This window comes from Artemia franciscana, chromosome 9, assembly GCF_032884065.1.
Source record: "Artemia franciscana chromosome 9, ASM3288406v1, whole genome shotgun sequence".
Taxonomy (NCBI): domain Eukaryota; kingdom Metazoa; phylum Arthropoda; class Branchiopoda; order Anostraca; family Artemiidae; genus Artemia; species Artemia franciscana.
The window spans coordinates 22268998-22294585 of NC_088871.1; the positions used below are offsets into that span (position 1 = coordinate 22268998).

Here is a 25588-nt window from a genome sequence, read left to right on the forward strand (position 1 = left end):
GGAGATCCAATCACCCGTTCGTAAGTTAAAAATACCTCATTTTTTCTAATTTTTCAGGATTAACCCCCCCCCCCCCCCCCCAACTACCCCAAAGAGAGCGGATCCATTCTGGTTATGTCAATCATGTATCAAGGACTCGAGTTTTTTTTACCAAGTTTAATCCCGATCCCTCCACTCTAAGTGTTTTCCAAGTTTTAGGTTTCCCCCTCCCAACTCCCCCCCCCCCCAATGTCACCAGATCCGGCTGGGTTTAAAATAAGAGCTCTGAGCCACGATATCCTTCTAAATATCAAATTTCATTGAGATCCGATCACCCTTTCGTAAGTTAAAAATACCTCATTTTTTGTATTTTTCAGAAATACCCCCCCCCCCCCCCAACTACCCCAAAGAGAGCGGATCCGTTCCGTTTAGGTCAATCATCTATGTAGGACTAGTGTTTATTTTCCCCACCATGTTTCATCCCGATTCCTCCACTCTAAGTGATTTCCAAGTTTTAGGTTTCCCCCTCCCAACTCCCCACCCCCGTTACCAGATTCGGTCGGGATTTAAAATAAGAGCTCTAAGACACGATATCCTTCTAAACATCTAATTTCATTGAGATCCGATCACCCGTTCGTAAGTTGAAAATACCTAATTTTTAAGAATTACTCCCCCCCAACTACCCCAAAGAGAGCGAATCAGTTCCGATATCATGTATCTGGGACTTGCGCTTATTTTTCCCCATCAAGTTTTATCCCGATCCTCCACTCTAAGTGTTTTCCAAGATTTTAGGTTTCCACCCATCCAACTCCCCCCAATGTCATCATATCCAGTCAGGATTTAAAATAAGAGCTCTGAGACACAATATTTTTTGTGTCTCAGTACATAATACACAATATTATGTACACAATATTTTTACTTCATTTTTTCTATTTTTTCCGAATTAACCGGCCCCCCACTCCCCCCCAGACGGTCAAATCGGGAGAACGACTATTTTTAATTTAATCTGGTCCGGTCCCTGATACGCTTGCCAAATTTTATCGTCCTAGCTTACCTGGAAGTGCCTAAAGTAGCAAATCTTGGACTTAAGGTTTCCCCCTCCAACTCCACCCAATGTCATCAGATCCGGTTGGGATTTAAAATAAGAGCTCTGAGACACAATATCATTCCAAACATCAAATTTCATTAAGATCCAATCACCCGCTCACAAGTTAAAAATACTTATTTTTTCTATTTTTACAAATAAACCGGCCCCCACTCCCCCCCCCCCCCCAAATGGTCAAATCGAGAAAACGACTATTTCTAATTTAATCTGGTCCGGTCCCTGATACGCTTGCCAAATTTCATCGTCCTAGCTTACCTGGAATTGCCTAAAGTAGCAAAATCGGGACCGACAGACAGACAGACCGACAGAATTGGCTATTGCTATATGTCACTTGGTTAATACCAAGTGCCATAACAAGTAAATTTGATAAGGACTATTGACAATGGCCTAATGCCAATTTCCATCAAAACGAACCTGAGCTGAATTGGAGCTTAGCAACAAAATATTTTGTATACAAAGCATGAGCTATATTTTGATTAATCCTATATAGTTTCTAATAAGGTTCGAGTAGTATTTTGGGTTAGATTTTCAAAGTAACATACTAGAGTGTTTTCTTAAATAAGTTCGGAGATCAAGTAGGCAAAGCAAGACAATGCAAGGCAACAGGACAACAAAAGAAAAAAAAAGAATTCCAAGTACTGACCTTTCTTTATTATAGCTTTTTTAGGCAAAATTGGTTGAGTGGAAACAATTTCAAATCCGCTTAGTTGCTAAGAAAAAAAAAAAAAATCAGAAGCGCGAAGTCTTTTCCTGAAAAAGCCTCATTGAAATCATGGGTTCAAATAAGATTTTTTTTCTTGCAAAATTATTATTTTCTTTTTTGCTGTGGATAGCTTCGTTTTTTTTTTTCGTGTCCTTATTCTCCCGTATTGTCAAATAGACACGGTTCAGAAACTTACATCTGTACGATATTTTTACATATTATTTCTCCTGATTTGAGTTCCAGCAATTTCAATTTAAGAAACTCATTTATCGACAGTATGAGAAAATATAAGAAAACGTGGTAGTTTGCAGCCAGTTGAAAGCAGAATAAATTTCAAAAACAAAGGCAATTCTCACATTCAGCCGTGTCTTCAATAAAGTTTTTCAGGCAAAGCTGGTGTACTTTTTTAATTTTTCAGGGCAACTACAATGAAAAGGCCTTAACTAATTATGGTGTTTGAAATGGAAAAAGGAAAAATTATGAACTTGTATAAAGCTAATAGATTGGTATTATGTGAATTTTTTTTAGGTAATTGGGGGACCACTGTTAGTTGATGGGTTGAAAATTGAAATTTGGATTGAATCAAATTTTGAACGGGGGTATATTTGTATCACGTCTACTGAACTGCCCTTCTAAAGAGCCTTTTGTCAGGCACTTGACAAGATCAGAATTGTATTATATTGTATACTGTATACTGTAAATACTTAGTTCAGTAAAAAAAAAAAAAAAAAAAAAGCAAGCAAGCAAGTTCTATGGACCTATCAAGATAGAGCGGTAGTAGGCCTTAAAAAATTTTGTCAAAGATTGAGCAAAGCACTAGGTATCAGTCAAGGGCCCTGTTGCTATATCAAGCATTGTTAACATTAAAGAGCTACAAAAAGAAAGTAGAACAAAACTTGAATTGGCTCTCACTACGTTTGTTACTAAAGAGAACCCGTCCATCAGCAATATGGTCACCCCGCCAGAGATATTGAAACAACATGCACGATTCGTAAGGTGTTCAACTTATGGCGTGCTGACACCTTTCCTCCCCCCACGGCAAAATAAAGTTTAACATTCTATTTTTCACTGATTTTATTTTCTTTGGCCAAATTGAATGGAAATTTGGCCAAAAATGGCCAAATTGAATGGAACTACAATTAGTGTTACAAGGATTGTAGACAGGCAGATACACAGAAGAAATGTCTCAGCCGAAAGCACAGAACAATTTTAAAGAATTAACTTATTCATCTTCTGGATTGAAAGTATAAAACTATATCCATACTGACGAAGACTCAATTTTGTTTTGTAAGACAGTTAATATAGGAATATTGTGTCAGAATAAAACGTAAAATCGTATTTAATCTGCTGGGTTTTATCAATTATTCTTATAGTCCCTACTCGAAACTTGCATCCAAAGAGCTAAAATAAACTTTAAGTAATGCCTTAAATTACCGGTTTTTCTGAGGATTTTTGAAGTTTTTTTGTTGATTAGCCCGCACTAGACATCACCACCCTTACTTACGGCAACTTACGTTCATTCTAAGCTTGCTTTCATTCACTCTTTTCATTTTTCTTCATTTTAACTTTCCTTCTCTTATGAATTTCTGCTTGATTTATCAAAATTATTTTGGTCAAACTAAGAGTTTATGCAAAATCTTTTGGATTTTACTTTTTGGTTCTCGTTTGGTTTGAACTTTTTGCTTTTTATGCAAAACTTCCTGTTTTCAATAATATAATTCAAAAGAGGCCATTAACCATTTTTATTTAAAGGGCAGGTAATAATCTTGTCAACAGAAAAAAAATCGGCTTATGTAATTTAAAATGCATTATGGTGCAAATATTAAATATTAGTGGAGAACACTTTCTTTTTGATTTTTTCAACTTTTATCATGACCACATTTATAGACAAGCAGGGCTTTACCGTATGCAAGGTGCCATACATTAAAACAGATTGGACTACTTGACAGTGTTTCCAGATCGACGCTGTTTTGAGGTAAAGAATTCTCTATACTTTTTTACTGATACTGACAAATGTCCTTAGAAATGGAGACACAACCTAGGTTTCCCGGTACCCACAGGTATATCTTGTGGAGACAGAAAAGTTATCTATTGCCAAGAGGGTCAGTTTCCAAAAATCAAAGACAAAGAGAACACACAAAAAAATCAGTTAGTCAGTCAAAGATCGTGCAACACCCTGGTTTCATCTTTGGAGGTAAAGCTATAAAGAATATTGATTAATCCCATCTCCTCAAAAACATATTTTCACCATCCATTCACGCGGTACATATTCTCGAATGGGTTTGTTCCTTCTGGGCAAGAAAACATGGTGAAATTATACCTTCTATGGACACAATGCCATCCATCTCAATTATACTTCTCTGCAAATTTTACACAAAGCTTGTTCCCAAAAGTGAATGCCCGTGTTCTGCAGAGCTCATAGAAAGCTGTTTATACTCCTCCAAAAGATTAATAATACGGCTTCTAGAGATATAACAGTGTGTCAATGGATATTCTTCTGAGTACCCACCATTCTTACTAGCTATATACTAGTATCACCGTTACGGTAGGTAAAGGAACACCTCACAAGGGATAGTCAATTCCTATGCTTAGACAGCCTGATTGCACTAAAGTCATTACTAAAAAAATACTACTGTTGCCAACAATCTATAAAAAAGGTTGAGCCTTATATCTCGAATCGGCAAAAAAATTGTTATAAAGGGTATTTTCAATTACAACAGCAGAAAGAACTTGTTTCCCAAAGAGCAAGCTTATGAAAAATACTGTTGCACTTATGCTATAAATAATTAACGCTTAATGCTATAACCTCTTTTGTTCTAGAGTTACTTTCGATTTACAATCAACTCAAAATCTATTATGACTAAATTTTCATTAGTTTTAGAGACCGAAAGCGTTAAGTACAGGTCTCCCCCACAGTCAAAAATATAACGTCTTTTCAACAATCTACGGTTTAAAAGGCGTTTTATATATTTTTTGCTAATCTTCAACATTTTGTAAAATGTCATAAAATATATGCCATATTTCCACGACCTTACTGCATAGTTCTTTTGAAGGACGATAAAAATTCTTCTTCAATAATTTTATTAGGTTCTTAAAAGTTTCCTCTAGGCTTATCATACAAGCCTAGATACTCATGAAAACGCCCGAAGGTTTTTTGGGGTTAGGATGCTCATCCATAGACCAGAAGCTATCGTCAACGCAAAAGTACTGTATACACTGTTATTTGATTTAAAAATTCAATGCATGAAAACGATGCATTTTAGCGAAAGAAAAGACACAATTTTAGAGATCAGAGCGGGCATAAGTCGAATCCTCTAAGTTAACAATCTTAAACCAAACAGACTAAATTGAATGAAGAAATCCAGCACAAAAAGAAACGGAAAAGGCCATTAATATGAGTTGTGCAACCCTCATTTAACTCCCCAAAATAATTAGTAGCATTGCCTCTTCAATAAATACGCAATATATTTTCAATTGAAATTATTCTTTACCCGATGGTCAATATATTTGAAAGAATGAATTATTTTAGGCATTTTATGATTATTATTACTTCGCCATTAGTAAGGATATAGATACAGTAAACCCTGGCATTGGGGTTTTTGGACAAGCAAGATCCCCTTTCCTACTTTTATCAGGTTCACTCTATATATAAAAAAGCCTAGCTACATTTTTTAAGTTTTGCATTAATCCGCAAATATAAACTGGCGGGCCCAAAATAGGTCTGTCGAAACTGTTTTTGAAACATAACCACAATATCACTTTTCCTTCATGGCATCCCCTTCTTAAAAGGGGATGCTTAAAATTGAAAGTATACAATAGTTGTTCGTGTATAGTAAGTGCTCTTCATAAATTGTTTTGATATAACATAGTTATGTATTTATTTTAATTTTTTCTATCTTGTACTCCGCCCCTATGCACTATCCCTAGCACTAAGAACAACAAGCAGTTTGCAAGAATACAAAGAAACAATATTTGATTGATTAAATTTGTATTAAAAAATAAAATAAAAAAATGTTGTTGCATGTTGTCAGGAAGATGTTCTTTGGCAGAAGTAGAGGCCACATAATTGCACAGCTTCAATGAGCAGTAAATTCGTTAGGTGAAGGATGAGCAAAAAATTGAAGCAAAATTGATTAAAATTTTTTTGAAGGTTCTATTTTTTTTTAGTAAAATATAAAAAGGGGAGCAAAAAAATATACGCGAATTTTACTGAGATTCTATTTAACTTGAGGTTTAGAACCCTTGTTTTTTTTTTTATTTAAACTTTAAATTTATAAGAAACCAGTTCTGCTGCACTGTCTTTTTATGTAAAAATAAGCGTCTATACACAAAAAGACGAATGCAACAGAGAACAGGCTTATACAGAGAGTTCCGAAATTTACTGCCCAGCTACTTCATTATCTAGAAAAGAAAAGAAAAGTCAATCATTTGCAGACAATGAATACTTGAGTACTTTTTAAATATAAATTTTCAATTTAACATGGGATTTTCGAGTTCCATCAGTTCACTTAATAACGGCCTTAAGTGGTTTCCATGATTTGTTGTCAGTGTTCTATCAGCCCTTGGTTATGGTCTAAGTAACTCTGAATAAACCAAACTTGACTTTTAGCATTGAGAATATTGGTATCTAAAACGAATAAAAAACAGATAAATTTTAACCACTATAATTTACATTATAGTGGTTAAAATTAAACAATAAAAAAATATTTTTTTATTGTTCTTTGAATAACATAATGTTTTCAGACCACCTAACACTCTCTGAGACGTATCTTAAATAGTACAGGTATATTAAATCTCTTACACACACACACACACACATATATATATATATATATATATATATATATATATATATATATATATATATATATATATATATATATATATATATATATATATATATATATGTATATATATATATATATATATATATATATATATATATATATATATATATATATATATATACATATATGTATATATATGTATATATATATATATATATATATATATATATATATATATATATATATATATATATATATATATATATATATATGTTTTAACTACGTAAAACATGCGAATATACAACATTCTTCGCAGTCCCATTGTCTGTGCACATAAATAGATAGTCAGGTTTACTGACTTTTGAACATGCAACATATAATTGTCCATGGGAAAATCAATCCGTATTCAGATCTATACCTCAATATTCTAATGATGTGTCCCTGTGTCCCGGTCGTCATTTGTGTCCTGGTGTCCCAGTTTGTAACTTCTCTTTGAGTGTCCCGGTCGTCATTTATATATCCCGCCTGTGCCCCCGACGTCCCCATTGTAGTTGTGTCCCAGTCGTCATTTATATTCCCTGTGTCCCGGTCGTGATTTGTGCCCGGGTGTCCCAGTCTGTAATTACTCTTTGAGGTTCCCGGTCGTCATTTATATTCCCTGTGTCCCGGTCGTCATTTGTGTCCCGGTATGTAATTTCATCAGTTGACAAACATGACGTCAGTCGACAAACAACTTCATGACGCATACAGCTCAATCCTTATAATGACGTCAGTCGACACACAAACATGACGTCACTCGACACACACACACACAGACAACTTATTTATATATATATATATATATATATATATATATATATATATATATATATATATATATATATATATATATATATATATATATATATATATATATATATATATATATATATATATATATATATATATATATATATATATATATATATATATATATATATATATATATATATATATATATATATATATATATATATATATATATATATATATATATATATATATATATATATATATATATATATATATATATATATATATATATATATATATATATATATATATATATATATATATATATATATATATATATATATATATATATATATATATATATATATATATATATATATATATATATATATATATATATATATATATACTAGCAGTTGGTGTGGCTTTTCGCACCACACCAATAACTAGTTGGGAGGGAGGGGGGGCACTTCGCACCCCCTACCGACCCCCCCCCCCCCCCGTGCGCATAAGTCGTTACGCACCGTATTAGTTACGCGCCATTGTAGTTGTGTCCTTGTGTCCCACCTGTGAATATGGATATATATATATATATATATATATATATATATATATATATATATATATATATATATATATATATATATATATATATATATGTTTTAACTACGTAAAACTTGCGAATATACAACATTCTTCGCTGTCCCATTGTCTGTGCATATAAATAGATTGTTAGGTTTACTGACTCTTGACATACATCATACAATTGTCCATGGGAAAAACAATCCATATTCAGATCTATACCACATTTTTTTAATGATTCCCCTTGAGCTTTGTTGATGGTGATTGCTAATCGAATATTGCCAATATTTATATGGATTATCATTGTCCCATGTGTTCTATTGCAGTTTTTTTCGAAGATATTTGATTATTAAAGCAAGTTCCATTTGTTTTTTAAAGTTTTTGAATTCTTGTGATCCCTTATTTTTTAATTTTATTTTTTTTTAGTTTTCTTTAGTTTTTTTTTTCTTTTTTTAGTTTTTTTTTGTAGGATATTCTTCGCAGTCCCATTGTCTGTGCATATAAATAGATTGTCTGGTTTACCGACTCTAGAACATGCAACATATAATTGTCCATGGGAAAAATAATGCGTATTAAGACTTATACTGCATTTTTCTAATGATTGCCCTTGAGCTTTGTTGATGGTGATTGCAAATGCTAATTGAATTGGGAATTGCAATCTTTTGAATTGAAAAGGCAGATCCGTTGGAGTAATGGGAATGCGAGGAATAAGAACAGCCTCACCCTCGAAAGGACCCGTCAAGATTTTTGCCTCTATTACGTTTTTCATTGTTTTTTTTACGGCAAGTCGCTTGCCATTACAAAGCTTTGGTGGGTTAATATTTCGCAATAGCATTATTGGTACATCCATTTTTAGTTGTAGCACGTGTGGTGGAAACCCTGGTAGATCCAGGGAATTTCGAGATTCTGATGGATAGTTAACCCTTTCATTTGATTTCAGAACTGTGTCGACTGACAGGTACATGACTGCCTGGTCTCGGATCTTGGTCAGAATAATATTGTTGATTTCGTGGACGTCTTTGTTCTTGGCTGCCAGAATCGCTCGTTCACTTAGCCATTTATGATTTTTATAATTGGTTATAATATTTGGAAATACCTTTTCAACCAAATTATTTTTTGACGTCCCTAAATTACAGAATTCAGGAGGCAGTTGTATACGTCTTGAAATTGAGTACTCGGAACATTCTGTTTCCAATTGCCATCAATTGATCTGAAAATGTTTCACCAGAGTGATTGTTTTGCAATCGGACACGCATATTTATAGTTAATTTTAATGTATTTACGTGTGCCCATAAATAAGAATCTTTCAGGCAAGTATTAATTTCATCCACAAGTGTGAATGAAATTTTAAATGAATAATAGGTATTGTTTGCCTGAGATTTCCCGCAAGCAATATTAATGTGCAGCCAAAGGGTTTAGAATTTCCTCGTAAATCTTGCAGTGATCGCTCGAGAGCCATGAGCAATTTTTTGTGCGCCATTGTGCACTCGTCCCAGACAATAAGTTTGCATTGCTGCAATACTTTACCCATCCCAGATGATTTGGAAATGTTGCACGTGGAAGTTTCTGTAGATCGCACAGTAAGGGACAATTTCAAAGCGGAATGAGCAGTTCTCGAACCAGGCAGCGACGTTGCGGCTATTCCGGACGACGCAAGGGCCAACACTATGTCACTTTTGATCAAATCGATGCCAGAAGCAATGTAATAAGAAACGTTTTACCAGTACCTCCTGGCGCATCCAAGAAGAAGATTTCTCCAACTTGGTTATCGACACAACGCATTATCTGATCATAAATGCCTTTTCGTTCAGAAAATAACTTAGAAATATGTGTTTGTACATATGACAATTGATCAATCGTGTTGTAACTTTGTTCACAATTCAATTCTACACATGTAGAAATAGCAACAGTATGATAAGGTGAAGGCAATCCCAAATACTTCAGAAGTTTGTTTGCCATAGATAAGCACAAATCTTCAATCATAACTAAAATGCAGTTATAAATTTCTGTTGTAAAGTCCAAGGTAATATCTGACCTCTCTAGCCGTATTCGTTGGAGTATATCCTCGGCCATTTGCACCGCTAAGTGAACAACAGCTGGACTTCGTTCGTGTATCGGATATGAAAGAATTCGCCACACCGCTTCATTACTGCTTATGTATCTCCCAGCCTGATATTGTACGACTTTATCGATATCACTGATTTTAGACTGCCCCTATTGACATCTATCACTGATTTTAGAAGTCCCTATTGACATCTACATCAGGGATTTCAGCGGAAATCAGATCGTCAATTTTATTAGAAGCAATTTTATCAAATAACCATATGAGTATAAGTGCGTGTGGCAATCCTCGTTTTTGCCATTCTACTGAGTACAACCAGTATCGCACTGGCCCAAACACTTTAAGTTTTACTATGAAATTTATTAGTGATTTCAACTTCTGGACGACCATAAAGACGAACATATGCAATGGCTTCTTGAGCATAATAATGCATATGACGCAGACTGCCAGCATATGACGAAGGTAAAATCGTTACCCTTCTAGCGTTAGTGGTATTACCGTCATTTACAACTGAATCTCGCAAATTTTTGTATTTTTCAGAGCGAAGCTTGGTCTAATTCAGACGGATGAATAGAAAATCTTCTGATTCAATCTTTGTATAAATATCAACGAAGTATTGGTGAAACAATTGACGGCATTTTAAAATATAATTCTCTTCATCCTGACGAATCATTACTCTGTAACCATAATAGTTCATTGCGCTGTATTTCTTTGTTAGTGGCTAGATTGATAAATTTTATATTAAAGTGATAGCCGTCGGCTCCATCCCAAAGAATGATAAGATATTGCAGGGCATCGTAGCATCGATGGGTTTCAGCATTCTTGTCAACTGATTGTTTCGCCTATAAAGAATAATATCTCGAGGTAAGAACTGATCACCGACCATAACGATTGCCACTTCATTGATAGTTGGAGCATCTCATCTACACATATGTTCAGCAGTAGAAAGTTTGTCAGCTGAAATAACAATTTTATGCGTATCAATAGGCACCAAGTCGATTGCTGTTTTGAACAGACTGACTAAATTGTTATTATTGGGGAAAAGATGTTGCAACTGGAAAACGAGACCTTTCAACGCCGGGAGAAATTCCGCAACGTGCATTCGATTCAGCATTGCTATCACTGATGAAGTACAGTTGCAAAAATTGGTGATGCTCACCTGAGAACGGTAGAAGAGAGCCTCCTCTATGATAAGTTTGCCCTTTTACTTTGAAAGAAGGCATAAAATGACCTTGATCTTCAATTTAGGCACAAAACGACGTCATTTGGAAACATGAGTTATATTTCCTGATGTTTGATAAAAAAAAACAATTCAATTCAGACGTATTTCCAGCAAGCAAAGTATTCAATGGCTCTGTTAGTGCACCCAGTTGAGGAAGCTAACTTTTCCTGAGGCACAAAACTTTCCCATTGTTTCGGCATTGAATTTCCAAGCCTTGCAATAAGGACAAATTTCAAACATAGTCCCGATTTGAACATTTCGACTCAAGCTATAATCATCGGAAGGGCAGTACTTGAATAGCAGGCGATTATACAAGCGTTACTTTTGTAATATAGCGACACGCCTTCTTTTTTTACTAGCTCTGTCAGCCGCAAATCTGGTTTCGTGTTGCTCTGGAGGCTCCTTGACACACCTTCTTTTTTACAGTCTCTGTCAGCTGCAAGCCTGGTTTCGTGTTGCTATGGAGACTCCTCGACACGCCTTAGTTTACGTAAAGTCGCAAAATGTATCACATTGCTCTGGTAAATCCTCGACACGCCTTCTTTTTTTACTATCTCTGTCAGCTGCAAGCCTGGTTTCGCGTTGCTCTGGTGGTTTCTCGACACGCCTTCGTTGACGTAAAGCCACAGGCCTGGTTTCAAGCTGCTCTGGTGATTCCTCGACACGCCTTCGTTGACGTAAATTGGACATTCCTAAGCTGGCCCTTTCTCTTATAGCCGCAAGACTGGTTTTGCGTTGCTCTCGTGTTTCCTCCTGGTGTTCCCATTTTGGTGACATTATAGGATAATTTATCTTTGACATTAGTGATACTTTCTCTTTGAGCCACGATATAATGTTACCTTTTCTCTGAGCCGCAAATATTTATATTGAATAACACGTCTGTAGCCATAATAGTTCATTGCACTGCATTTCTTATCCATTTCCTTGTTAATGGATGAATTTATCAATTTAATATTAAAGTGAAAGCCGTCTGCTCCATCCCAAAAAATGATAGGGTATTTAGGGCATCGTAGCATCACTGAGTTTCAGCATTCTTGTCAACTGATTGTTTCGACTATAAGGAATAATATCTCGAGGGAAAAACTTATCACCGACCATAACAATTGCCACTTCGTTGATACTTGGAGTATTGTATCTATGCATATGTTCAGCAGTAGGCGTTTTGTCAGCGGAAATAACAATTGTATGCGGATCAGTAGGCATCAAGTCGATTGGTGTTTAGAACAGACGCACTAAATTATTATTATTGTGGAAAAGATGTTGCAACTAGAACACGATAGTCCTTTCAACGCAGGGAGAAATTCCGCGACGTGCATTCAATTCCGCATTGCTATCGAGATATAAATTCGAATTATTCGAGTTATATTGAGTTATATTTCCTGATGTTTCATAAAAAACGATTCGACTCAGACGTATTTCCAGTAAGCAAAGTATTCAATGGCTCTGTTGGTGTACCCAGTTGAGGAAGCTTAACTTTTCCTGAGGCACAACACATTCCCATTGTTTCGCCATTAAATTTCAATGCCTTGAAATAGGGACGCATGTCAGACATAGTCCCGATTTGAACATCTCGATTCAAGCTATAATCGTCGGAAAGGCAGTATTCATCGGAATATATCGACACACTTTCTTTTTTTACTATCTCTGTCAGCTGCAAGCCTGGTTCCACGTTGCTCTGTTGGTTCCTCGACACGCCTTTGTTGACGTAAAGCCGCAACCCTGGTTTTGCGTTGCTCTGGTGATTCCTCGACACACCTTATTTTTTTACTATCTCAGGCAGCTGCAAGCCTGGTTTCGTGCTGCTCTGGTGGTTCCTCGACACGCCTTTGTTGACGGATATTGGACATTTCTAACCTGGCTTAGTCCTCTCTTTTCCAACCCCTCTGAAATAGAGTTTAGTGTTCCACAAGGATCCAAGGGTGGACCAATACTCTTTTTAATTTATGTTGATGACCTCATAAGTGGGGTTAAAAATTTAAATCCTATCACTTGGTGTCGTCTTTGTCAACCCGCATCTATCAATAATTGTGCTTTTATCGTTATTTGGCAAAGGCCGTATCTCGAAGCTATTGTTTTTGACTATCTTTGTGAATTTAAGTTAACCCTTATATCAGCCGATAAAGGTGTGTAAAGGGAGGTGTACAAAGTGGTGGCTAGAAGTTAAAACTAGTGGAGGAAGTTTCACTAGTAGAAACACCCCACGTGATATTTGTGTGACCTTCATAAGTGCTTGCAAAATCTTACTCAAAATATAGGAAACTCCTCTAAGATTCATTTCCCCCACTACCAAAAGCATCAACTGTATTAAAAGCCTCCTTGCCAGACAATTTTTCTAACTGAACAGTTTGACCTGGGCTGGTACCTACTGCCTGTAACGGACTCCCTCAAGATTGTTTCTGCCTAGTAACTGAAAGTTCTAGAGTTGTTTCTTTGCTTGGTTTCAGCCTTTGCCTCTCCAGTCTACGTCTGATATTCTTTTCTCCATATTTTCTACATTTGACTTATTATGCACAACATTTGAAAGTTTACAACCAATTTTTACATTTTTACATTCGATAATCTGAACTTGATTCTCCGTGGTAACTCAGTTTGATGCTAATGATTTGATTGCAAATCATTTCACACCACACTGCAATTAGATATGAGAAGAAAACTTACCTTTCCTAAGTTCATTTAACAGAGTCGAATTGCTCATTAATTATTATTAGGCCCAATGTTAGAAATGGCAATTATTACCGAATATTTAGTTTGTCTCTAATTAATAAATGATGTCTTGCAATTACCTTTGGAGTAATTGCTTTGAAATATTTCAGTCCATTATTTCACTCATTATTCCAGAACTTTATTGTTCAGAAACTGGAACAACGATGAACAATCATTTACTTTAGACCTAGACAACAAGGAAATAATGAAAAGAAGAAAAAAACTTCAGAAAAAAGATGTCACATTTAGATCGTTAATTGAATACTTTGAGAAGATAGAAAAAAGAAAAAAGTTGTCCCAATAGTTAGCGGACAAAATAAGGTCTGCATCTCGAAGGAAACAATGGCATCGGGAAAACGGGGAAAATTTCAAGACTGTTGGGGGGATGGTAAAGCTGCCGAAGCAGTGATGGGAAGACCTCAACATGGATGGTGCTAGGATGATGGCCTTTAACCATATGGCCTATGGCTCATACACATATGCCAACAATATTTAAAACAGAGAACAGTTTGGCCCACTTCTACTGCCTGCTTCTCCAACTGTAAGAGTCTATATAATTACAATAGTTGTAAAAGTCTACATACTACAATAATATGTAAAAGTCTACATACTACATAATTGGCATTTTACTGAAAACAAATGATATTAAATAAAGCATGCTTACTTTTGAATAGGATGTGCTCCCAGGACCCAGCAAAGTTTTTCCTACTGTACAAAGATCATGTAATACCATGATGAATATGGTCATAGATCCAAATATATACCGGCGCAAAAATTCCGTAAAACCCAATCCTCCAAAAAGAAGGTTATAACCTTCCAGTAGAACTAAAATAGATATTGATATCACCTGAAAATACAACAACAAACACATTAACAAAAGATAATAAATATTTTTAAGAATTAGCACAGTATTGTTTTGTATTATGATGTGGGACAAGCTTCCAGAGTTTGCAAAAAAATGCCTTCATTCGTTTCAGATGTCATGGATTTCGTGCCTCTGGAATAGTTTTGGATCTTGACCAGGGTTTTTTTTTAATACCTTTTTTTTTCTTTTCAGTAAGTTTAATTTTAGGGTTTGAAATCGTGCTCTACTCTATAACTTAGCATGTGACTCGGGAGATTTTTGAGGTAGAAGATACGATTTTTTTCAAACGTGTTTTTTTTTCTGTTGAGTTGAAGAGCTCTATAGTACCCGGCTCTATAGTAACCGAAACTCTCAGTCTCTGGATCAAAATTTTGAGATTGCCAATTTGTTCAACATAGTCGGAAAATGTCTTGAAAATGTTTCGGAAACTAAAACATTATTCCTCTTCTTAAATTTGTGGGATTTAAATGATTTACGAATATTAAATACTTCCATATTGCATTTTCAAATCCAAAATTCTAAAAATTATTTCTATGACAAATCTCTGTTAATTTTACTTCCTCGTTCGGATTGTCGGAGGTCTAGGATGTATCGAATTCCTTTTGTAAGTTCTGAAAGGTCAAGGTTTTCGATTAGATACCAAATACCCTTCATTGCTAACAATTATAAGCTAAATGATAAAATTCTGTTTGATCCATCCCAAAAATTTCAGGTAAATTTAAAAAAGCAAATATTAAAGATTGTTTGCTAAAATTCTGATTATTCACCATTGATGATGGAAAATTAAATTATTTGATCTTCTTATTTGTGTGTTTGTTTTTGTGTCCCTGTGTCTGGGATGGCCTCCCACGCCCCTCCTGCCCGATATTTATATATTTACTTATCTTTTATGAGTTTTTTTTCTATTTTGTTTGTCTTTTACCGTATCATATTTTGAAATCATTATTACAATGAGATGTTGATGTTTTTTCTTATGTTTTTGCACTGTCCCAGCCTTACGAGCTCTGCTCTCTGTTGGGGCATAATATTGTTTGTGTATTTTTTGAGTTGAATAAAGAAAAAAGTTGGTGGTGGTGATTAGTCGAAAAATCTAATATATATGTTTTTGAGGACGACTTAATCTTTTCTTCGCCATTTTTTGTTGGTGCTAAGGAAGGAATAAATATAACCTCTAGAGTAAAGAGTGAATAAGCCCTCAACTCATTAATATTTTAATTTTCAGACCAACTGTCTCGAGTACAGAACTAAAATGGAATTGTTGTGGGCATCAAGTCATGGCCAATTATAGCAAATGCCAAGACAGATAGAATTATATATTTTCTATATATAGATTGGAGGCTACTCACCGACGCTATGTGTACCTCCGGAGGCACTGGAGGAATAGTCTTTAGCCCACTAAATTTTGGTTTCGGGTGGGATTTAAGCCATTTTGAGGATGGCTGGAACTATAAAAGTATTTGTTTTATTACCTCATTAGAGTCAAAGTAAATCTTTTCTTGCGACATCTCGCCACTCTATTCGGGACGACCAGCTTTTTGTCCGGTCCTAGACGATCTTTGACGAGGACAAAGACAATCTTTGAAAATGTATCATTCATCATTCGCAGAGCGTGTTCTAGACATCTCATCTTTTCCTCATTATTAAATAAAAAAGCATGTTTTTTCAAATGAAAATAAGAAGCAACATTAAAATTTTACACGAAAAGAAACTATTACAAATATAAGGGGGTTTCTTCTTCCTCGTCACCTCAGACTTCAAGCTAAAGTTTTTTGATACCTTTGAAAAAGTTACTTGTTTTTCTAATTAAACGACCTGTGAATTTTAGAGTCGTTTTTAAGGAACTGGAACAAAATTTAAAGTTTAGAGTAAAGAACGAGGTATTGAGGAGGGGAAACCTCCCCTCATATACGTAATAGTTTCCGTTCGTATTACAGTTTTTAATACGAAAGAAGCAATTCGTATTAATTGCTTCTTACTTTCAGTTGAAAAAACTTGTTTTTGTTTTTTCATTTCCAATCGTTTTTTAAATAACGCCAGGAAATCTGGCTCCACCTCCAAAGAAAAGTCCGGAGAATATTCATTGAATATCCTATGGACAGTCCAATCCTAGTGAAAATTTACCCCGAAAAATTACCCTCAACACTCCCACACGTAAAATTGAGTCGGTAAAGATAAAGCAAGACATTTAAAGAAATGTTGTTTAGGAATTCAGACAAATTCACCCAGTATAAAATTATATCTGAAAGTTTACACCCTGAAAACTTTTTTCTCCATGGAAAATTCTCCCCATACAAAATCCCATATGCAGAAAACTTTTTTTTCGGCTAAATAGCTTTCTCATAATTTTGATCGGACGATTTTGAAAAAAAAGGGGGATGGAGGAGGAGCCCTAGTTGCTCTTCATTTTCTGGTCAAACAGTTCGTGGTAACGAACTGTAGTAAGGAGCGACCCGGCTCAATAGTAACCAAAACTCTAAAAATTGGAATTTTGATACCAAAAGTTACATCAAAAGAATCGCATTTTAATGCTGATTTTAGATATATAAGTTTCATCAAGTTTAATCTCATGTATCAAAAGTTACGATCCTGAGAAAATTCGTCCTATTTTAGAAAATAGGGGGAAACACCCCCTAAAAGTCAAAGAATCTTAACAAAATCACACCATCAGATTCAGCGTATCAGAGAACCCTACTGTACAAGTTCCAAGCTCCTATCTACAAAAATGTGGAATTTTGTATTTTTTGCCAGAAGAAAAATCACGGATGTGTTTATTTATTTTATTTTTTTTTTTTCCAGAGGTGATCATATCGACCCAGTTATCCTAGAATTTTGCGAGAGGGCTCATTCGAACGGAAATGAAAAGCTCTAGTGCCCTATTTAAGTGACCAAAAAAATGCCCTCTCCCACACTCATTATTTCCCAAACTCGTCGTATCATTTTCTGAGATAGCCATTTTATTCAGCATAGTAAAAAAACCTTATAACTATGTCTTTGGGGACGACTTAATCCCCCACAGTCCCCGTGGGAGGGGTTGCAAGTTACAAACTTTGACCAGTGTTTGTATATATTAATGGTTATTGGGAAGTGTATAAACGTTTCCAGGGGGATTTTTTGGTTGGGAGGTGGGGTTGAGAAGAGGAGGCTATGTGGGGGAAACTTTCCACGGAGGAATTTGACACGGGGGAAGACGATTTCCATGAAGGGGACGCAGAATTTTCTAGCATTAATTAAAAAAACAATGAAAAAATAAATATGAAAAAGTTTTTTTCAATTGAAAGTAAGGAGTAGCATTGAAACTTAAAACAAACAGATAATATTACGCATATAAGGAGTTCACCTCCTCCTAATACCTCACTCTTTACTCTAAAGTATTTTTTAGTAACTTCAACTATTTATTCTACAGCCTTTGTGATTCAGGGGAAAAAATTTAAGCTTTAGTGTAAAGAGCGAGATATTGACGAGTGGGCGAACCCTCTCATATACGTAATAAAAACATTCGAATATAGAAGTTTGTTACATAAGCTAATTCGTAAGTTACGTATATCTTTTACTAATGAAAACGTTCGTGAAAAACTAAAAGTTCTAGTTGCCTTTTTAAGTACTCAAAAAATTGGAGGGCAACTGGGCCTCCTCCCCCTCCTTTTTTCTCAGAATCATTGGATAAAAACTATAGGAAAGCCATTTAGCCAAATAAATAAATATGCAAATTTCGCTTTAATAATTCATCTGCGGAGATTCGAAATCAAAACATGGATTAACTAAAAATTGTTCAGAAATTAAAAAAAACAAGTTTTTTTTTAACTGAAAGTAAGGAGCAACATTAAAACTTAAAACGGACAGAAATGTTCCCATATGTGAAAGGGTCTGTTCCCTCTTCAACACCCTGCTCTTCACGCTAAAGTTTTTACTGTTTTAAAAAGTAGAGTTTAGAGAAAGAGTCAAACTTTTGCGTAAAGAGGAGGGTGTTGAAGGGAGAACAGCCCCTTTCATATATGGGGTAATTTCTTTCCGTTTTAAGTTTTAATGTCGCTCCTTACTTTCAGTTAGAAAAACTTGTTTTTTTATTTTACTTAAAAAGGCAACTAGAGCTTTTATATTTTTTTCGTACCGATACGAATTGACTTACGTACCGAACTTCTATATTTGTATATTTTTACTACATATATGAGAGGGTTCGTCTCCTCTTCAATACCTTGCTCTTTACACTAAGGCTTGGATTTTGTCACATTTGTTTAAGAATCACCCCTGAATCACAAAGGCCGTAGATTAAATAGTTGAAATTAGAAAGAATACTTTAGGGTAAAGAGCGAGGTGTTGTGGAGGAAATGAACCTCCTTATTTACGTAATAATTTATGTTCTTCTTAGGTTTTACTGCTGCTCCTTATTTCCAGCTGAATATTTTTTTTCTCATTGCTTTTGTTTTATATAATACTAGAAAATCCTGCAGCCCCTTCATGGAAATCCTCCATGGAAAGATCCTCCCATGTAACTTCCTCCCCCGTCCCACCTCCCCTCCCCTTCAACACAAAAAAGTCCCACTGAAAACGTCTGTTAATTTCCCAAAAACCCTTACTATATGTAAATAATGGTCAAAGTTGGTAACTTGCAGCCCCTCCCCCGGGGCAGTGGGGGATTAAGTCGTCCCAAAAGACAAAATTATTAAGTTTTTCGACTATGCTGAACAAAATGGTCATCTCAGAATTTTGAGCCGGTGACTTTGGGAGAAAATGAGCTTGGGAGGGGGCCTAGGCACCCTCTAGCTTTGGTCACTTAAAAGGGCAGCAGAACTTTTAATTTCCGTTAGAATGAGCCCTCTCACGACATTGTAGAATCACTTGGTCAATACGATCATCCCTGAAAAAAGACAAGCATCCGTGATCTGTCTTCTGGCAAAAAATGCTAAATTCCACATTTTTTTAGATAGGAGCTTGACTCTTCTAAATTTTCACACTGAAAGTTTAATCTTTTTTATTGAATTTTAGTATTTTATTATTTGTACTGATTTTTTTAATTACATTATTTTATTTATTTTATTCAATTTAATGCAAATGCAACTAAATAAGCCCATTCATTCTCATAGCATTAGGATAATTAAATAAGGATAATATTCAAAGGATGCTTCTTAGATGAGGCAAAACAAATAATTGAATTTAGGTCCTCAGAAATTGAAAATGAAAGATTCGGAACTAAGAGTTTCTTTATTCATCAACAGCTTTAAAAGAAAAGACAATATATATATATATATATATATATATATATATATATATATATATATATATATATATATATATATATATATATATAATATATATACGTAAATGTATATTTATATATTTAAGACACAATAATTGTGTTGCGAGAGCAACACTTTGGTTTTGTCCCACCCCTTTTTTTCTATGCCGCCGATCTCAGCTTATTCCCGGAAACTGGTAAGGGTCTAACCTGTGTGGTTTTTACGGAAGTATGGACCTCAAGCCAGTTTGGTAAATATGAAATTACATTTTGGAAAGCTACAAACTGGCATCAAGTCATAGCCAATTATAGCAAAAGCCAAGACAGATAGAATTATATATTTTCCTTGTTTTCTGGTTCGCTTTTTCGTCATAGTTGATTCAATTTACGGGTAAACTGATTTAAATACAAGTCATACCAACAGCCAGTATGTAAGTCGTATCTAAAATTAGAGAAAAAAGTATCATCTTTGAGGGTACAATATAATCTAAAATTATAGAAAAAGGTATCATCTTTGAGGGTAATGGGCTTAAAATTGAATTTCCAAGTAAAATTATCATTATATTCGGAAAAGGCATAAAGAGGCATCGAGTGGTAAGTTCACCTTTTCAGTAAGTTCACCAAGTCAGTAATATAAACAGTCCCAAATTTACCGAAAGATGTAAATAAGTATTAAAGAATTAAGTTGTTTTCCAAATTGTATCGTGTTTCTATTTGATCGAGCCTTAGTGTAGACGTATGCCCGTATTTTCAAATGTAAGGAAGGTGGCATTTGCGTGTTTTTTTTAAATATTATGCTTGATAGAAATACAAAAGGACATTTTTTTTTAATATAAGAGGTAATTGGTTACTTATCTATTAGTCATACACTCTCGAGCATTTGGATCTATAAAATCAGACAATAAGAGGTTTATTGCTGTCTGTATACAGAGACAATTAGCTTCGGCTCAGTGGAGATCTACATTGCAGCTATGTTTCCAATGCGTATTCGATTAAAAGCAGTCGAATCAGGTAAATACAATCCATTTGGAAACATTGAAGGGAACTAATGACTAAATAAAATACTCACTAAAATAGTCTTCATAGTAATATTTCCAGTTGCTATTGATATGAGATAGGATAGAGTTAAACAGAAAGTTGCTACTAAGGCAGTAGTGGCAATGAGAAGGAGATATAATTGGCAGACTAAGATTTGGTGAAGAGCCAAAAGAGTGTTGTGCATCCAGTGGCCTAGAATTCCAACAACAACAATTCATGATGCCTGAAATATAATATTTGAGCATGAAAAGTGGCTGAGAGAGATGAATTTTAAAAAGAGATCTTGGAAGTTATTATTTTTGATTTGGGACATCTTTAACGGACAACCTCCAGGCTAGCGTTTTAATATTTATCATAAAATGCAGGCCTCTACAACTTTTTCAATTTTTATCCTTCGCCAAAATTTTCGGCCGAAACTTGTTTTGCCAAAAAAAAAATAAAATATTGAAATTTACTATTTTTATTTTGGACATCTGTAACGGACAGCCTCCAGGCCAGCATTTTAATATTTATCTTAAAATGTAGGACTCTAATACTATTTGAATCATTGTCCTTTGCCGGACTTTTCTACCGAAACTTGTTTTACCGAAAAAAATACATCCATCAAGGCAATAGTAACAATGAAAAGATATGACAAGTTACGAAAACTAACTAGATTAGAAACAATGTGTTATCGCTTTATATTAAATTTTATTTTGGCGACTTTTCTTACTCATGTTTCGTGTCAGCAACAACGAGATCCGTACCCACAAAGGCCAGCCAGATATCGCAGCCGTTGTACGACAACGTAGATGGCAATAGCTTGGACACATACTCCGTATGCCAGATCAAAGACTTCCAAAATGCTCCCCCACTATCAACCGGAAGGCACTCGTCGTCGAGGAAGACCAAAGAACACGCTCCGTATTGGGAAGACATATACGCAGTGGTCCACATGAGGGAAGATTGGAGGCTACTCATCGACGCACTTTGTGCCTCCGTAGGCACTGGAGGAATAGTCTTTAGCTCACTAAATTTTGGTCTCGGGTAGGATTTAAGCCATTTTGATGTATTCGATTCAAAAGCAGTCAAATCAGGCAAATACAATCCATCTGGAAACATTGAAGGGAACTAATAACTAAATGGAATACTCAAAAAAATAGTCTAGGCAATATTTGTTCCAATTGCTATGGATACGAGACAGGATAGTGATAGACAGAAAGTCGCTGTCGAGGCAGTGGTGGCAATGAGATGGAGATATAATTTGGAGACTAAGACTTGGTCTTAGTCTCCAATTATATTGAATTTTATTTAGTCTTCCAAATATATTGAAAATTTAAAATAAATCCAATCGTCCACTTAAAATCAGTACACAATAATTTTCAACTGAAAATAAAGAGGGGCATAGGAAGGAACAAGATTCAAACTCAAACAAACAGAAATTATTCCAAATATAATGAAGGCTACCTCTTCCTCAATCCCACACTATTTACGCGAAAGTTCAAACTTGTGTCCTAGTAGTTTAATAACAACAATTAAAATAGAATTAGAATGAGAAGATTTTTAAAATACTTAAAAAAAATAACGAGTGAGGGTCCGAGGAAAAGACAGCACCCCTTCATACGCGGAATAATTTCTGTTCGTTTTGAGATTGAATATTCTCCCTTGACTACAGAAGAAAAAAAACTTGTTTATTTTCTATTTTACATGGTACGTAGTGTATGATGTTTCCCAGTCATAGCGTCTTCTAGCCTGGCTTAATCCCTGAAATAAGTTTTTATCCTTAGACATTTTGGAAAAGTCTGAAGCTCTTTACATCTTGGGACTAAATTCCCCTGGAAATTCTTTTGTTGACCTCTATAGGGTTTTTAACTTACAAATAATATTACATTTCTTTTATCTGCTTTTTACTTCAGGTGAGGCGCAAAGCTTTTGCTTTGAATATACCGGAATTAATACATTATAAGTTTTAGAAGATCTATAAAAAATGTCTGTAATTTCTTAAGATTCAGAATCTTTCTACTTTAAATGTTAAGCACAATTTATTTTCTATGTGTCCAGGGAGTTCTGAATGACAAATCCTTACATTGAATCTGAATCAAGTTCGATGAGCACATTGAGTTTCCGGAAAATTCAGATTTGCTTGTTGTTTTATAATATGTTATGAACAATTTCCTATTTTGAAGTTCAGTGAAAAAGAATTACTGGTTCCAGTGCATCATAAGCAAACTCAAACTGAATGTTTTAAGTGATTCATAAGGAACTCAGGCGAGCTAAAAAAAAATTTCAACTTTTTCATCAGACGTTCAAATAATTTGCGTTATTGTTTTGAGTGATTAATTCTAATTAGGTTAATTCTAATTAATTTAATTCTATATAGCCATTAATTTTCAGTGAGTATAACTTGTATTGAATTTTAATGAACAGACTCGCATCAAATCGTAAAAAATTCAAAACGTTTTTATTTAGATAATTTAAAGTACTTCTGTTATGTAAGTTAAATTGTTCTGAATTACGACTACAAGATAAGATTTATTCATCATGAAATACGCATACAATATTTCATTTTACTATTCCCCCAAAGGTTCTTTGGCCTTTCAAGAGGGGGGAATATAAACGAGTCACCTACTCAGAGAAGAATTTTTTTTTAAATAATCACTTTCTCAAAGAGAGAAGAGCAAAAAGGAGAAGAAAATAAAATAAAAATAAATGAAAGCTATAGAAAACAAAAAACTAAATAGATTCAATTGACTCAGTTAATTAAGTAGATTAGTAGATTAAATGGACCCCAATGAAATAATAACAAATAGGCATATATATATATATATATATATATATATATATATATATATATATATATATATATATATATATATATATATAAATATGTATATATATATATATACACATATATATATATATATATATATATATATATATATATATATATATATATATATATATATATATATATATATATATATATATATATACATATATATATATACCTATATATAACTTCTAAGAAGCCAAAGAATCTTTAACAGTTTTTCGAATAAATCGAATGAGTGGCACCTTCGAGCTGATTCGGGCAACTTATTCCACACAACATGCCTCCCAATTAAAGGATTAAAATGTGACTTTACACAAGGAGTAAAAGAAACTTGAAAATGATTTTTGGTATTGTGAAGATTATAAAGTCAGTCTGAATTGCATCAATTCTAAATATAAATTCAGAAATGGTAAATTCAGAAATGTTTCTTGTTAGATGTTTAAACAGTTTTTGCTAAGGTTTAGTGAGTCAAAACATTGGTCTCCTATGACTTATAATTGTATGGAGTCTGAATGAGTTCAGTGAGTCAGCAATGGTTTAGTGAGTCATAAAAATATTCTAGTAGTCTATGCGAAATAAACGGTTATTATGGAAAATTATTGTGATTTGACGAGTTCATTTGTAATAGGCCCCATTTTCAAACAGTCCGTGGTAACGACCTGTAATAAGGAGCGACCCGGCTCAATAGTAAACGAAACTCTAAAAAATGGAACTTCGATGCTAAAAGATATATCAAAAGAATCAGATTCTTATGCTGATTTAAAATACAAAAGTTTCATCAAATTTAGTCTTTGTCATCAAAACTTACGAGCCTGTGAAAATTTTCCTTATTTTGGAAAATAGGGGGAAACACCCCCTAAAAACCATAGGATCTTAACGAAAATTACAACATCGAATTCAGCGTATCAGAAAACCCTATAGATAAAAATTTCAAGGTCCAATCTACAAAAATGTGGAATTTCGTATTTTTTGCCAGAAGACAGATCACGGGTGCGTGTTTATTTGTTTGTTTGTCTGTTGTTTTTTTTTCCCAGGGGTCATCGTATCGACCAAGTGGTCCTAGAGTGTTGCAAGAGGGCTCATTCTAACGGAAATGAAAAGTTCTAGTGCGCTTTTTAAGTGACCAAAAAAATTGGAGGGCACCTAGGCCCCCTCCCACGCTCATTTTTGTCTCAAAGTCAACGAATCAAAATTTTGAGATTTCCATTTTGTTCCGCGTGGTCGAAAACCATAATAATTATGTCTTTGGGGATGACTTACTCCCCCACAGTCCCTGGGGGAGGGGCTGCAAGTTACAAACTTTGATCAGTGTTTACATACAGTAATGGTTATTGGAAAGTGTACCGACGCTTTCAGAGGGATTTTTTTTGGTTTGAGTGTGGGGTTGAGGGGAGGGGGCTGTGTGGGAGGATCTTTCCTTGGGGGAATATTTCATGGGGAAAGAGAAATTCAATGAAAAGGGCGCAGGATTTTCTAGCATTACTATTTAAAAAAAAACAATGAAAATATAAACATTAAAAATTTTTTCAATTGATAGTAAGGAGTAGCATTAAAACTTAAAACGAACAGAGATTATTACGCATATGAGGGGCTCTAAAAATACTTTAGCATAAAGAGCGAGGTATTTAGGAGGAGATAGATACTTCGCTCTTTATGCTAAAGTATTTTTAGTAAATTCAACTATTTATTCTACGGCCTTTCTGAT

General features: G+C 34.5%; 2 protein-coding genes across 2 annotated transcripts in view; one reads left to right on the top strand and one right to left on the bottom strand.

The window, feature by feature from the left end:
* LOC136030790 (aminopeptidase N-like) overlaps nucleotides 1-2423 on the top strand; it is a 9628-nt gene extending 7205 nt beyond the window's left edge. Inside the window, exon 3 of the mRNA XM_065709834.1 lies at nucleotides 2316-2423. Within this exon, the coding sequence (XP_065565906.1) occupies nucleotides 2316-2423 (108 nt within the window). The remainder of the gene's footprint in view (nucleotides 1-2315) is intronic.
* The window catches only part of LOC136031149 (hemicentin-1-like), a gene marked incomplete at its 5' end in the record, with an annotated part of 290871 nt that overhangs the window by 127974 nt on the left and 137309 nt on the right, over nucleotides 1-25588 (bottom strand).